This window comes from Madurella fahalii, assembly GCF_045866475.1.
Source record: "Madurella fahalii IFM 68171 DNA, scaffold_5, whole genome shotgun sequence".
In the NCBI taxonomy this organism is placed as follows: Eukaryota; Fungi; Ascomycota; class Sordariomycetes; order Sordariales; genus Madurella; species Madurella fahalii.
The window spans coordinates 2,975,252-2,991,709 of NW_027263975.1; the positions used below are offsets into that span (position 1 = coordinate 2,975,252).

Genomic DNA, 16,458 nt, shown 5'->3' on the forward strand with positions numbered 1-16,458 from the left:
AGAGCCCTCATTCACGTTCGTGCATTCCCAAGGTGGAGATACCTGGCGTGTGTACTGCCCCGTCCTTCATAGCCAGTGTCCATTCATCAGGGGCCAGCCGATGTCGTCCCTCCTCGTCGCCGGGTAAATCCAGACCCTCTTGAAGAAAGCGCGCTGCCGGCTCGTTCAATAGGCCTCGCGAGGATGTCACCGGAAGCTTGCTCGGCGCTGTCTATAAAATGTGAGGATGCTGTTCTTCGATGAAACGCCTTTGATATGCCTGCAGGAGGCGATACCGGTCTTGGACTAAACGCTTCTGGTGGCCTGGCTGGCGACGGCGGTGTTGGCGGTGGCAATGGTGGTGGTGATGGTGGTGGTGATGGTGGTGGTGATGGTGGTGGTGATGGTGGTGGTGATGGTGGTGGTGATGGTAACGGTGAACATGGAGAGGATAGATATTGGTGGAAACACGCGGGACCGTTGCGTGTCACACTGTCCATATTCATCCGCAAGGCATCCGCCACCGCGTATCCAAGTTGTCGCCTCGCTTCCTGCGTCGACGACCTCTGCGTACTGGGGAGCCCGTTGACGATGTAGCTCACGATTGCCCGATCAAGAGCAGCGCTGGCTTCCATCTCTTCCTCTTGTTTCCGTCGCTTCGCCTTACGGCGGCGTTCGAATAAGCAAAAGCTTAAGAGAGACAACAAGAATGAGCCGACCACGGCAGTCGCCATCGCGACGGCGGCGACTACCGGCGATATCGCAAGATCCATTATCGTGATATGCGTCTGTACCTGGATTCGGGTGCCATAGGGGAAAAGCGGAAGGAACAGCTTCCTCCATCACAAGTAACGGCCAGCAAGGAAACCGGGAGATCGGTTCAGCCGACAGCGTCCACCGGGGGATCCTTTGTATTTCGACGTCTTTGGCGTACGGAGTGGCCATTCAAAAACATAAAACGTTGACGAACGTGCACGGTCAAGTGGCCACCGTCCCATTCGCCTCCCGCGGTGGGGGGTCATAAGGGACCGTTAGAAACAGCCAAGGCACTGGCTCACGGTTGATCGTGTTCTGTCGAATTCACCGAGTTTTAGCGTGCACAACGGATTTCGCTGGTGCCACTTAACCCGGCGAGCTCGACTCGCCTTCGGATGCATGGGCTCTACTCATGGGTAGATATCTGGAGACGACCTGACAGCAGCGGCAGGTTTCACTATCCTCGGTATGGCCTGATGTCACAGCCAGAGACCCACGGATGCCTACCACAAAAAGCCATCAGAATAGCAATTGCGCTGCCGTCCACTCCGCCTTGCGGTGGCGGATCTGGCGATGCTTGTATTGACTCGGTCGTGGCACCAGCACGTATGCAGACGGCCAACCTGCCCCACGTCCGAACCAAGGAGCTTACTGAAGTGGTTTCGATTTCACTGAGAGCTAGCAAGGATTTGGTAAGTAATGGGATGCAGTTGGCTGTGGTAGCGCCAAGGCAAGGATGACCAACTGAACAGTTCAATGTTGAAACGCCGGGAGATGTTGTGCAGCAGATCATCCATCCAGAGTCCCGAAATTCGCAGCTGTTGCCAGTTGCGGCCGATCCCCCATAACCCCGCCCCCACCAAGGGCATCACTCGGTGCTGCCTGGCCATCAATTGCGAAATACGGACCCTTTATGTCGCCAACTGAGCCCTTGAGCAACATAATCGCTCGCGCATCAAATACATACAGGATTCCAGTAAAGGAAAGATAACCGGCTGGTCAGGCCATTTCTACACGCTCCACGGACAACGAACGGATCACGAACGGACAACGAACGGATCACGAACGGACAACGAACGGATCACGAACGGACAACGAACGGATTTCTAGGGGCCCTTCACTAAGATGGCAACAATCGGCACCCTGGAGCGAGTGTCGGCGGCCAAGCTCTCGAAGCTGATCCTCGCAACCCAAGAAGCAGCTGCAGCGGGCGACCCCGCCTCCGTTGCCATTATCGATGTGCGGGACGATGGTACTGATTTTACTTGCCCTCTATCTCCGATTCTCCAAATCCCCAAATCTCCTCAACCACTAACCGCGTCCCTGCAGATTACATCGGCGGGCACATCAAGGGCTCGCAAAACGTGCCATCGCGTACCCTCGACGCTATGCTCCCGACCCTAGTTCGGCAGCTGCAGGACAAGGAAACGGTCGTGTTCCATTGCACGCTGTCGCAGCAGCGCGGTCCGGGTGCGGCGCTCAGATATATCCGGGAAAGGGAGCGCATCCTTGCCTCGCAAAAAGCGGGCGAGCAGAGCAGCAAGGTATCGGGTGAGATCGGAGAAGATCACACTACCGCAGGGACAGGAAATGCACAGGCGCCGGCAGTGACGGAGCAGAAGGTCTACGTGCTGGACCGTGGGTTTGTGGGGTGGCAGGAGGTGTATGGGGCTGATGAGCGGCTGACGGAGGGTTATCGAAAGGAACTATGGCAGGATGGATACTAAGAGAGCGAGAAGATCGAGATCTCCAATGAAGTCCGAGTGCACGCCGGTAGCATCACACGGACTCGATTCGCCGTTTTCTCAGTTACCTAGTCACCGATGCCATGGACTTTGCATTACGCTATGCATCTACCTACCACGTACCAGGTGACTATCACGTATCATTAAATGTCTTGCACTGAGAACGATAGAAACCAGCAATTGCAATGATGACGGCCGGTCTAATTAATTCGGCCGTGCAGTTACTAGTAGGCTGATGACTCGGACGTCTCATACTTTCGCTCAGGGTAAACACAAACTCTGAACGGCCGTGACGGTTTTTCCGGCTCTCGCATTACCTTATAAAGGGCAAGACGCACCACTACCAGTGTCCTTTCGACCATTCTAAGCCTAAACTTTCGCGTCTCTCACCGCCCGCTCTTTGCCAAATGTTGGTTTTGATCCACAACCGGGGAAGCGCCGGTCTCGGTCAATATAAACATTCCAGCGGCATCCCTTGGTCCCCCGTGTGTTCTGCCAGCCGCACAGCAGGGTTTATAAACCTTGCAATCCCCGACATCACAACCCCCGGCTTTTATGGCATCCACTATTCGGTATGGCCTCTCGTGGTGCCAGCAAAGGAAGGGTTTCGACTTTGCATCACACATGATAAGGACTTCTACGACGTTTTCATCACGTAAGGATTTTGTTGTCTTGACGCTTCATTCAGAGAGTAGTTCGGCGAATACTGTCCACGGGTGGTGGGAGAGAGGAATCAAGGCGATGCCCACGACAAGCCTACCTAGTGTTGTCGGATCCAGCCATCAGCGTCAGCCACAAGATCGAACCGCAAAGTACCTGCTCCTTGACCCGGCTGGGGCCTCGACTATTTGTCGCTGCGCAACCTGGATTCTGATGACACGGCCCACGTATTCCCGCTGAGTTAAGCGCTTGCAGTGGTGTCAAGGCCCTAACCTCGACAACGATAGTAGGATCATTTGCTGCTATTTCTACCGATTCCATGGATATATCGCGTGAGCACCCCGGCAAGCGACATAAAGACGAACGGAAGACTATAATATAAACAGGATAATTAAATTCAAATCCAAATCAGGCCACGGAACCGTTGGTTCAGAGGAGACGGCAGACGTCATTGGTTCTACGGGTAATACATAATACCGACAATTCAGAAGCATCCACGGAATTCGATGTTTCATTAGAAACAGAAAGCGAATATTCGGACCGAGGCTAGAGTATCCGAGACATAGCAAATCCCCTCTACAAGGGGGAAATTACCTTACTAGGCACCCGTCCAGGATTGTCCGGACCCTGTAGGCAGAGGGGATTGTAGTAAGTTACCATAAACAGCGGCTCAAGTCAGGTATCAACTACCAACCTTGCCTGTCAGGTTTGCGGCTTGTTATCAATGCTACCTGTCGACGATGGAGAGTTCCCTTTCATGTATTTAACGCCGGGCATTAACCGCGTGGATAATCCAGTCACATGACGCAGAAGCAGCCGGTGCCGTCTACTGCGGCAACGGTGAGGATATCTTCGCTTCAAATCCAACCCCGCAGTGATCGTCTAGGGTCGTTCATTACCTGTAAACCACTCAATTGAATAAGCAGCCCACCACAACAGACATCCCCCTCAGTAAAGTATTTAGTAGTTAAGCTGCTTATAGCAACTCATTTCACAAACGTTTACATCAAAATCAGCTGTAGAAAACGTAAACTATTAATATTATTATTAATCTAAAGTAATCTAGTTATCGATATATTATTATTATGCTTCTTATACTACTTTATTTAAGATAGGATATATCAGACCTTCTACTGCTAAATATATAGGAAAACTGTACCATATAGGTCGACTGAAAAACGTATATCAACAAGTAATAGAACATAATAGTAATAGATACTAATTTAGTTGCAAAAGAAAGGAAGATCTTATATAAAACCCTAAAAGCTTCTAGTCTTTGACTTCAGATTTGTCTACTATTTCTCCTCTTCTTTAGCTTCTTTAGCTTCTAGTTGTTACGTGGCGGAGGCCAGCACTGCTCAGCAGTGTCTAGGCCCACATCCCGTCAGGGATGACGGCCCAGGGTCATCGCATACGTCTATAAAGACCCCTCAGATTTGTCCTCAGAGAACCTTCATTTTAATCAACCATCATCATATCTTACTTTGTCATAGATCATGCCAGTGTTCATGAAGTGCCTACCTCAGCGTCAAGGCTGACGCCCTTGAGGTCACCAGTTACGGGACCATGACGGAAACCCCCTAACACTAGTTCAAGCTGTTACGTGGTGGGAGCCCAGATGGGCCAGACGACCAGGATCCCAGGGGTCATGTGATCCCAGGATTCTAGAACCTTCCCTAGGCACTGACCCATTCCTGTCATATATTTCGGTGCTCCCGCACGCTCTGCCCAGAGCTTTCTTAGACAGCGCAAATTTTATCTTATTTTTTACCACGTAACACAAGCTATCAAGCCAGGTTATATTCTATTAAACGGTTTAAATCTATATACGAATCTAAAACTCTCCTTAATAACTTGAGATTCCAGGAGCTCTAGCTCTATATTATAAAGCTAAGGTCTTGGTAAATTCGAATTTCTAGTCTTAGCTAACGTGTCTTATAAGCGAGCGGTACACTTTCCACCATCTACCCACAACTATCCTAAATTACAACATAACCACTAGGAAATAACAATAACTGAACCAGAAATAGATGAATCAGACGATTCTCCAGCCTCCTGACATGTACGTGCATTATGGCTAGGCTTGCCGTACAGACTACAGCACCGAATCTTCGTACTAGACCCCCCTGCACTACCACCATTTTGTAGTCTTTCATGGATTACCTGCTTACCTACAGCCTTTTGATCCAGTAGATCCTGTGCTTCTTGTACGGTAAGAGACCCTCTAAGCCGTATACGTGTTTTTTTAGCTCTCCGTCGCTTACTAAGCTTCTCATTGGCCTTTCGTAGTGCCGAGACCTCTGTATGTAAAAGGGCCACTTCGTGCATCACAGTTATCGTACCTTTGGCTAATTGGTCTACAGCAGCTAGTATAGATGTCGGAGAACTGCCTTGGTAGTTGGATATCCGGCCTTTGATAAGGTCTTTCTGTGAGGTGGTGTAAGAGGGCGCGTAGTAAACCACTCTGCCAATGAACTAAAAGATCCGTCAGTTCAATCACTCCGTGATTGAACGCTGCGTACCACTTGCTTATATCACGTACCCGGGGCTGCGCCCTCAGCCGGTCCCGTGACAAAACCACTCGCGAATAATCTGTCAAAAGGGTCAGGAAGCTGGATCCTGGATCTGCAAAACACGAACCCGGATCAGTGTGATCCGGATTAGTGCGACTCGGATAAGTGTGATCCGATCTCTCGGAGACCCGTCAACCCGGGTCTCCGTGGTCCAGGAAATTGGGAATAAGAAGGAAGTTCACCTCCGTTAGACAAGGAAGAAAACAAGACATCCTCAATTTTCCATCCTGAATTTCCATCCTAAATTTAACTCCGAACGTTCAGAAGTGCTGTGCATCCGACATAATCTTCGGATCTTCGTATTTAGCTCTCTGGTAGTCGTATCTACGCGTAAAACGCGTCCGGAGTTCTGGTTAGCGTTTGACAAAGTTGTGAGCCCAGAGCTTGCCGACAGAGGGCGCGTCACGTTCGCATAGCAGTTAGTTGGCCATATCTTCTATAAAACGAAGCCGAGGAGGGAATACGCGTGTACACAGCTCAGTTATATACTGAATAATCGTATACTCCTCTAGATCCGTAAGTTTTCGTAAATTAGCTGGAGTATCGCGTCGTGCAGGCCGACCGTCGCATCGGATAGACAGGGTCATTGGTAGTACGTTATAGATCGCAGCTGCCTTTCGAAGACTAAGTTTTGGATCATCTTATATAGCCTTGAGGGCTAAAATAATCCTGGATTCGACTGAGGAGGAATCTATTGCGAAATGGTAGTAGAATTAGTAGGAGAAGTTGGAAGGTCGTGTTTTGCCAAGAAAGTGTACCGCTCGCTTATAAAACACGTTAAGTTTAAGCTTCAGTAGTATTGTATATTATATAATAACGTACTTTACTATTTCTCAATGCTCTCTATAACTATAGTAGGGAGTAGAGAGATTCAGAATCTCTTATTAGAAAAGGAAGTATGTCATAATTTAACCAATGGATCTATCAGAAGACGGATAGAAAGTGTGGATCCTAGACCGGGGTCAACTAGTCAAATAAAGAGAGTATTTACCACTCTATACACTTTGGACAAAGTAAGTAGAACTGTTAATATTGAAATGGTGCAGAAACACACATCTACACCCACATACCCACCAAAAACAAGGGGGAGGGCAAAGACAGCCAAATGCCAGACAGACAAGATAGACAAGACAGGCCAGGCGACACCACCACAAATCGGGTCCCTGCAGCCTAAACAAGGTAAAAACAACATGTGCATATAGAGCTCCCTCTGATCAGAGGGAGATCACTTTGCACGCAAAGAAAGCTCGTCAATTGAGCTTGCAACAAGTGAGAAGAAAGGTACTGAATTGATTGTCCTGTCTAAGGAGCAACGGCCAGGACGGCCCTACTTATGGTGCGAAAGAAAATGGGCCCACGGCAAGTTCCAGCCCCCGGGGCACCATCCTAGCAACTGTGTCCCTCTGATCAGAGGGACCCTGCCCTCTGGGGACTGTTTTCCCCAACTCAACAGTTTCGTATCCCGGTACCTGGAACTTAGGTCTGAAACTGCGGATCCGGATCACTGTGATCCGATGTAATCAAGTGTGATCCGAGAGCCCGGATTACTGAGATCTATACGCCGGGACCTATATCCGTGGATCTGGATCCCAGTAGTTCAATGCAAGGAAATAAGGATAAGAGAGAGTTTGCTCTCGTCCCCAAATCCTGGGTTGAGAAGAGACAGATAAAATAGTGACGCAGATACGTACATACACACAATAAAAAACACATGATCAATTGCACTTACTTTGAAAAAACGCTTTGCACTGAGATTTGAACCTTGAACCTCTACTCTATCAATCTACCTGCCTACCACTGTACTGTACTTGCCGACCGTATTCTCTGTTGCAAGAGTCTTCCGCTCTCACAGGTTAAGTAGTTCCATCCCAACCTTCCGCTTCTCACCTTGCCCAGTGCTAGGTAAAAAGGAGGTCTTCACCTTCTAACAGTGTATAGCTCGCATCACCTTGTGACCACGAGTGGTGGCGGTTGTGACAAGCAAGCTGCTTTGGGACGGTGAGCTATCTTAGAACTACCGGTAATAATAATCCGTATTACACTTTGGCCTTCAGTATAAGGATTTCTCCAAAATAACGTTAACGGGCCTTATAGTGCAACAGAATTACACTCTACGGTACCATCTATCGGATGACTCTGGAACGCATTAATAATACTACAATGATTCTGTACGTAATGGTATATACAGCGCCCTTATCAAGAGCTGAATGCACCTCTAGCTAACTCAGTGATGTTGCGCTTGGAACGAGATAAGGTAGCCCTATACATGGCGGATGGGGGCTGCCGTTTAAAGCCATATCAGACGAAAACCGGGTGGGCCAATTAATTTTGTGATGTCAGGATTAGAAAGAGTTCCACGGGGTGGGGGGTTGAGTTGTGCAGTTGCGTTACGGTTGTGCTGCCGATGTCCAGGCGCTCCGTTTCATTGGTTTCAGGGAGCGCCGGCGGCGCAAGTGGAGCACCTCCGCCGGATCCTAAATGCTAGCGCGGCAAGGGGGCCGCTGTTAGCATCCACTAGAAATAGTATCGTCTGTGTAAACAGTGGGCCCCTGGCTGCACTAGCATTTAGGATCCCGGTGTACGTGTAGGTGTATTACCAGCGGTCAGGCAATAAACCTTGCCTCGCAGTTTCCCTCCCTTGTGCCACACTCCTTCAAGACACTTGGTGCATGGTGGACTAGGAGAGTGCCAGCGCTGGCCCTCCTCCCATCTTTCTCCTCCTCCGCTTTAGTGCCCGGCCTACCTGTCGTACCTTGGACAATTCCTTTCGCCACCTCACCGACTTGGCACGGTTGGACGCGCTACCATGATTGTGGCGCTGGGAGAACATCGATACGCGCTTGTCGACTCGGGCATGGTTCGTTTTACCCCTGCTTCACACTTCATGTTTGGCGCTCACCGTTGACTTGTCGTTTCGTTCGCAGCAGGTCACTACTAGGCCTAGCACCTCACCTGGCTATTCACCCCAACCCGCCTTCCTGGTATCAGCCTCGGATAGCAGCATCGAACCCGCAGAAATCCTTAAGCAGATTCAACGGTTTTACAAGGAGGATGACGTTTTCGATGAAGCCTTCGTATCCGACATCCTCCTCGTCGCAGATGACTTCCCGATGGCCGACCAGATGATGCTCTTACGCACAGAGTTGGCAGACGAAATAGTGCTGGACGGAAAGCATTGGCATCTCAATTACGTTTATAGCGTCGACACTGCTGTCTCCGACGCCAACATTCCCAGCGGACCGTACTTTCTCAGTGGAGATCGGGTGTTTCAGGCATGGAAGATCTATACCGACGTGTTCTCGTGCTTCGAAACCACTGTCCTCCCAACCCAGTGGCCCTACCGGTGGGTTAAACGGCCGAAGCAAGCGAGCGAAAAACCAATAGAGCGGGTGTTGACTCGAAACTAGCTTCAAGAACCTGGATTCCATCGGCCCGAATGGTACCGGCATGTCCGTCGCCGTCCCCAGCCGGCTATACACCCGGCCCTCGGCGGCTCAGCCACTGGCTGGTGTTCGGGTTGGCGTTAAGGACAATTTCAAGCTCGCCGGCACCAAGAGCTCGGTGGGCAATCGGTCCTTTCTTGCGACCTACGATGAAGACGAGGAAACGGCCGCGTTTATCAAGACACTTATTGACCTCGGCGCCGTCGTCGTCGGGAAGACCAAGATGACCGCATTTGCGAGCGGAGAGAAGCCGTGTGACTGGTTCGACTTCCAGTGCCCCTTCAACCCCCGCGGTGATGCCCATCTCGAGCCCGGTGCGAGCTCGACCGGGTCGGCCGCCGCCACCGCTGCGTACCCTTGGATGGATATCTGCATCGGGACTGACAGTACGTGTTCGGGCACGTCTACGAGTGCGCTGCGCTAACAGGTTTGTCAGCCAATGGGAGCGTGAGAGAGCCTGCTGCGAGGTGTGGTGTCTACGGAATCAGGTATTCGACAGATGCCTGGGGCCCAAAGACTGGCTTATATCCCTGCTCCCCGTGAGTTTTACATGTTGGGCCAAGAAATCACAAATCACTAACTTTTTCGGAAGCGTTTTTGATACGGCAGGCGCCTTTAGTAGGAGCCTGAGAGATCTTCAGATCTTCGCCAAAGCCGCGCTCGGCTCCACGATCAAAGGATTCAAGACAGTGTGTAGAACGCCGTAGGCTGTTCCCTAACATTGCCTTGCTGACGCCAGTTAGTTTCCTCGTAGAATTCTCTATCCCACGGACTTCTTTCCACAAGGCGATAGCGCCCAACAGCATCTGATAGACCGCTTTATTGGTCTCCTCGAAGAGTTCCTCGGCGTTGAGAAGACGAGTTTTAGTCTTGCTGAAATTTGGAAGAAGAATCCACCCGTGGAAGCCAATGGCAAGTCCTTCGAGGATTACACCGTCAAGGTATCTAGTCTATTCACATATCCATCCTATTGAGCACCGCTAAAGCATAGATACTTACCAAGACCGGGTACAATTTATTCTACCATGGCATATACCACGAGTACGATGCATTTCGGGAGAATCATTTTAAGAAATTCGGAACCAAAGTCTACGTGTCACCTAGCATGCAATGGAGGTGGTATGCCGTACCTGAAACCCACGGACTGTGCGCGGACATGGCTAATTCGATTCAGGGACCGTGGCGCCGAAGTAACCAGATCGGAAGTAGAAACATCGTACAAGGAGCTTAAGGTGCTCCAGGCCTGGTTCGCCAAAGAAGTACTCCGGGCGGACAGGACTTCTGGTTCTACTGCCATACTAATACTGCCTGTCGGGCCAGAACAAGCCGACTATCGCGACGCCTACATTCTGCCAAAGCCGAGATATGGTGTTGACGCCCTCAGTCTTGCATCTTTCATGAGGATGCCCCAGCTTGTGGTGCCAAGTACGTCCCAGCGGCCACCGCAGCTTTGTTCAGAGGACATTTAACTAAACCAGCGCACTAGTCGGCCAGGAGGAGTACAACTCTCGTGTTTCCGGGAGGAAGGAGAGCTTCCCTGTCGCGTCCTCCATCGCCGGTGCACATGGTAAGTTGCGTATGATCACAGTAGCTGACACGGGAACAGATGGTGATGAGCTCGGCTGACACTTTGCAGGGAGCGATCTCATGCTCATTGAGCTTGCGAGGCAGGCACTAGAGAATACAAGGTTTCCCACTGAGGTTGCGACAGGGAGATATGCATTTCAGCCTTGAATACGAGGCATAAAGCCCGACTACGGGTGGGGCAAAAACAAATGGTCACTCCGACTAGTACGCAGCATTCCTGATCAAGGTGGACGACGGACGTAGGATACAGTCAAGCTTAGGGAGTGGCTTTCCGGTGCCGTGCATCGCCGTATCTGGAAAGACTCGCGTGTTTCGTGTCCCCCGCGGGGGTTTGTCGCTTTCGTCCCAGAGTTTGCTTCTTTAATTAATTTCTCCGTACAAAGATCCTTGGGCATCCTAGTGCCTTGCTCTACAATACAGTAGGGTCCCCCCTTTCTCTTTGCAGGGCTCACTGCTCAGACTGTCATGGCAATATTGGTGTCACCCGGGATTCTCGTGTATTGTAACACAATCCCCGTCTTTGGCCGGATAGAGAAGAACTTGAACCTCTGTCGGTGGCGCCGATGGCCCCAATACCAGATGCACGAGATACATGCCGAGGCTGAGATACGAGTTACTGGTCGGTATTAAGAATTGCATGCTGCCCAACACATTGGGCTGCGGAATCACGTGGTGATGGGACATGCGTGGTCTGCGCCCGTTCGTTTTGACATTCCCGAGAGCGGCACCGTCCTCCTTTGACCTTGCCACGACCACTGCACCATCCTCATCGGACCTGTGTTTGCATAAATAATTTCAAACTTCTCAGCGTCGAGCCGCCCCACCGGGCACTTGCTTGCAAATGGCGGCCGCGGAACCGGTCGTTCCCTCGAGTAGCCTCAGAGTCATCTGCAGCGGCGTGCAAAACCCAACGGTCGAGTGAGTTCGCTTCAATTGCGGACGTGGTTTGCTACCACCGTTCAGTGACGAGCAGCACTAATGGCAGTCCCCGCACAGCATCGTATCGATCCCGAGCCTGCCGCAGCTGCTGCCATCGTACCAGCCTCGAGATGAGACATCGTGGATCCGAGACGTGTTTTCCCATCAGTTTCCGACTGCTCGAGTCCTCCTCTTCCGCTATGACTTTGCAAAGTCGCCCACTGACGTCTCCTGGCTACAAATTCTTCGCGAGGGGACGACGCTGCTGTATGAACTCATCCACCGGCGATCGCACCCGAAGGAGATGAGCCGTCCGCTCGTGTTCATCTGTCACAGCTTTGGTGGGATGGTGCTCAAGCAAGTAAGTCCCGCATCTCTGGCTTCCTCGCCGTCTGTCCTCCAGAGGCTAGCCCGTGGACAGCTATTGACATGGAACCCATCCAAAAGGCGCTCTTATCCGCCAAGCAGAACGTTGAATTTAGTTCTATCTTTAAGAGCACTATCGGTGTCCTCTTCTTCGGCTGTATCCACAACCACACACCAGCTGCCTTCGAAACCGCCTGCATCAGGTGCGCAGCGCTTGAGATGCGCATCCCTCTCGTTCGGCACGAAGTCAGCACATCTCTGAAGGGGTGCGATAAGTGGAACATCTTGAAGGACACCCTTGACAAGTTCAGGCAGCTCGACATCCACTTCCCCATTTGGAGCTATTGCGAGGGTCGCAAGACGACGTACAAAACCCACAGGCTCCGCCTGGCCGAGTCATCGATTGTTAGTATCTCACATTCAATTTTGCAAGTTTGTATCACCGCAAAATCCAGGCCCTGACGAGTTACCCTTAAACAGGTTTGCGAGGAGCCGCTTGCACGGCTCAACATAGACAAGGAACGGTTCTTCCAAGTCGACATGGATCATCTGCAAATCTCCTCTTTTCCGACCCGCGGTCATCCACTCTTTCAGCAAATTCTTACCGTCTTGAACGGAATGTTGGCCACTTGCAAGCAGCTTCAGGTCTCGGAGGAAGCGGCGAAAGATATCGATGTAGAACAGACTGAGACGGCCAGTGAATGGAATCTATCGTCGACCGTTGAAGGGTCGGGATTCGCAACCCCAACGAGTTCCAACGGTTCCGACGAGCTGGGCCGCCCGACGGAGACTCAAACCCGCCAACTCCGTCTCCCCTGCCGGAGCATTCTCCCCCACAAGGAGAATCTCAACTTCGTCGGCAGATCGGATATTATAATCCGTATCTACAGCACCCTGCGGCCGGACAAGCCAGGCAACAAGCCCAGCGCCCAAGCTGTCTTTGCGCTGTGCGGGCTTGGCGGCGTCGGCAAGACTCAGGTCGCCATACGGTTCGCTATGGAGTACATGTCTTCCTTCCAAGCAGTACTCTTTGCTCATGCCGATGAACCAGCGAATCTGCTTGGCGACTTTGCTCGCTTTGCTGTCGACCTTGGCCTCGTAGACCCAGAAGAATCGGACCGTCTTTACAGCTGCGAGCAGCTGAAGAAGTGGTTCGAGGAGACAGGCAAGTCCTATGTGTGGTCAGCCAGCTGCCGCCTCATCTGACAACCCGTCTGTAGATGTACCATGGCTTTTAGTATTCGACAATGCCGACAACCCAGATGACACACTCCCAAAGTTCTGGCCCCATTGCAACAGAGGTGCAATCCTGATTACTAGCAGGGCCAAAACGCTGGCGGTCAGATTCGGTTGCCAGGCTCTCCCCCCTTTACAGGAAGACGAAGCCGTCGACTTGCTTCTGAAACTCACTAGTATAGGAAGCCTCAAGGTGCCCGAAACAAACACCTTTAGCGATGGTGAGCACGGGCATAACCACCAAGAGCAGCTTCAAGCGGCCCGACAAATTGTGCATCGTCTGGGGTGCCTGCCTCTCGGGATCTACCAGGCAGCCAACTTGATCGTCAACGACTTCTGTCTCCTCACCGAATTCCTCTCAGTCTACGATTACCGCGACCTCGTCACCTCTGGGGAAGGCGAAGGCCTCTTCCGCAACCCCATCGAAGAACCTTACCGCCACACGCTTCTAAATGTATGGTCTATGAACTTCGACACCCTGTCCGAGGACTCCCAGAAGCTCCTTAACGTACTTTCCTTTCTCAATCCCGACATGATTGAGCTGGACATGCTAGTCAGTGGCGCCACAAAGGCATCTAAAGCTGGAGAGAGCGGTTGGTACATCATAGACAGCCCTAGGAAGCTAGCCAAGCAGAAGGCGATGCTCTTACGCAGCTCGCTTTTGGACCAGAATCATATGGCGAAGACACTCTCTATGCACAGGCTAGTACAAGCGGCTTGCCAGTACCGAATGACGCCGGAACAACGACAGCAAGCTTTCCACATGGCGTCAAGTCTTCTGCATCACATGTGGCCAGTTGCACCGCGGAAGAACAGGCACCGTCCCGATTTGTGGCCCTCACAGGGACGCTTGTTACCGCACGTTTTGTCTCTGTGTAGGTTTTACGAAAGCTCGCAGCAAGAAGACCAGACGTCGTTGGCTGGGTCGAGGGAGTTTGCCGAGCTGCTGTACAACGCCTCATGGTACTTTTAATGGTCATCTACTCAGTCTGACTTCGGATACAGAACTTACACGTGACAGGCATAACTACGAGAGAGGTACCTTTGAGCATTCGGAACCCCTCCTACGGGCCGCCGAGCACTACTGCCTCGGCCATGACGACTGCGAGTTAATTTTGGCAGACATATATGGGGCCAGAGCTTCCGTGGCAACCGAAACAAACCAACCAAACTCGGCACTAGAGAACTTTAAGCTCCAGCACCAATTCATAGACCGAGCTGTCAAGCGTGGTATGGTGGAGCTACCTGATATCCGCTACTGCTTTGGAGTTGGTGGCATGGGCAACGGAACTCATGGCATGGGCCAGTATGAGGATGCGGAACGGTGGTACCGCAAATGCTTCGACGCATTCGAGGGCCTGAACGCAGACAAGCGAATATACGTAAGTGCAGTGGTTTTGCCTCGTGCACTTCATAACGTCCCGGTACAGTACCTTACTCATGGTGGGCATAGGGCGGCAACTTGGCCTTTTGCTTGATCTGGCAGGGCAAGCTAGACAAAGCCCAGGAAGTCATAGACCCTATCATCAACAGCGTTCCCGACACGGGGTTCAGGTAAGCGAAATCGGGACACCCCCGCCCCCACGCGGACATAAAAGGGTAGCACTCACGCGGGCAGAACCGGGTACATCATGTACCCACTAGGGAACTTGCAGATTGCGCGGGGCGAGGTGGATAATGCGTTCAAGACGCACTCAGAGGCGCTCAAGATCTACCGGCTCAGCCTCGGCGACAAACATCACAGAACTGCAGACCTGTGCCACAAGGTAGGGTGGCATCACCACGCCCGCAAGGAATACGCCCAAGCCGTGTGAGTGCTCCCAGAGGTACCAATCGTATTAGGCAAGCATATGGTGCTGACTGGGGCATGCCCGCATGCGTACCCTGACAGAGAACTACTGAACCGGGCTCTTGCTGTCTATGAAGCCCGACCCACATGGTACCGCAACGAGAGGGCGCGGACAAAGTACAAACTGGGCTGCGTCCTTCAAGATATGGGGAAGATGGAGGAGGGAAGCCGGTTGATCAACGATGCTGAGCAGATCAGGCGGGACATTCTTGGGCCAAACGTTCTGCCGGGGGGTGAGCGCGACTTTGATACGCTGGTGATGTTCTGGTCACGCTAGCTCGTAAGTTTTTATGGTGGCTCTGGCGGGTGGCAACATGATTTAAGTACAACTCTGACGGAACCCGTGTTAACAAGGAAACGGGGGGTGGGGGTGTGTCCACCTCTGGAATACCGTTTCTTCGCAAATGGTCTGCAAATCCCCAATCACCGCGGAAGTTCCAATTTGTGCCACTGTTGTACAGTACTTTCATGTTCAGCCAAGTACCAATGGGAGGTCCAGATTACAGCCACCACTGACTCATGGGATGGCTTGCGAGGGGCCGCCCTCTCTAGCCGATGGGCCCTTTGGGACCCTTCGTGTCTCATCTATGGTCTGTCGGCGCAACCCAGTACCGAACTTTTGTGGTGATCAACCAGAAAGCGGGGAAGCTATATACGTGCAACCCAGAGGTGAACTCCCCTTTTACCCGGGTAAACTGCCCACCCATTCGAAGATGTGTTCTACGCCGGGAGCACAAACTGGCTTCACAATAAGGGTTTCATCGTTTTAATGATCTGATCATTAACCGCCCCTTGTCTCTTACCAATATCCCGACTCGTCACCGTAGTTTCCAGGGTTCCGGACATGATTTAGTGTGTCATCTTAGACCGTCGGGATACGTTTGGGGGATCCCTAGGGGTTGGCCCGAAACCATCTCTGGGGATACAACTTACCACCGTGAATGCGAGAGATGATATCGAGTCACATGTCCAAGTGGGGGACTTGGGAGAATCAACTTACGAACAGAGATGCCGTAAACTACGTGGATAAGCCTCCTTCACCTCACTGGGCGGCATGTTGTGCAACCACAGAAGCGAGCCACCGTACAGTGGAGAGTCAACATGTTGGACATCCGCATCTTACCAACGCCTTGATTTTATGTTCTAGATTGCTGATGGTGGGTGGGATGACCTTTGGAACAGCATGTACGAGCATTCCGAGTACTCTACACCTGTATATGCACTGCATATGCCGTGAAGGGTATGTAGAAATACCGCAGCTTAGGGTGCTCTGCCCACTTCGGTTACTCCCAACGGCCCTTTCTCAAGCCGTTCTCTGGGATCAAACTGAATGCCGAATGAAACAG

General features: G+C 51.7%; 3 protein-coding genes across 3 annotated transcripts; all 3 read left to right on the forward strand.

The window, feature by feature from the left end:
* Positions 1-1,860: 1,860 nt before the first annotated feature.
* Positions 1,861-2,462, forward strand: ibp1 (Cdc25 phosphatase Ibp1; the record flags this gene model as incomplete). Its single annotated transcript, XM_071064896.1, has 2 exons — positions 1,861-1,987; positions 2,065-2,462. The coding sequence occupies 2 exons, from the start codon at positions 1,861-1,863 to the stop codon at positions 2,460-2,462; spliced, it is 525 nt and encodes a 174-aa protein (XP_070920997.1).
* A 6,057-nt stretch (positions 2,463-8,519) lies between these two features.
* Positions 8,520-10,890, forward strand: MFIFM68171_09478 (uncharacterized protein; the record flags this gene model as incomplete). Its single annotated transcript, XM_071064897.1, has 10 exons — positions 8,520-8,570; positions 8,638-9,056; positions 9,121-9,542; positions 9,593-9,695; positions 9,749-9,845; positions 9,900-10,097; positions 10,160-10,275; positions 10,331-10,581; positions 10,643-10,723; positions 10,793-10,890. The coding sequence occupies 10 exons, from the start codon at positions 8,520-8,522 to the stop codon at positions 10,888-10,890; spliced, it is 1,836 nt and encodes a 611-aa protein (XP_070920998.1).
* Positions 10,891-11,584: 694 nt separating this feature from the next.
* MFIFM68171_09479 (uncharacterized protein) lies at positions 11,585-15,389 on the forward strand (the record flags this gene model as incomplete). Its single annotated transcript, XM_071064898.1, has 9 exons — positions 11,585-11,661; positions 11,740-12,022; positions 12,109-12,432; positions 12,508-13,192; positions 13,248-14,226; positions 14,285-14,645; positions 14,717-14,817; positions 14,882-15,073; positions 15,155-15,389. The coding sequence occupies 9 exons, from the start codon at positions 11,585-11,587 to the stop codon at positions 15,387-15,389; spliced, it is 3,237 nt and encodes a 1,078-aa protein (XP_070920999.1).
* Between the last annotated feature and the right edge of the window lie 1,069 nt (positions 15,390-16,458).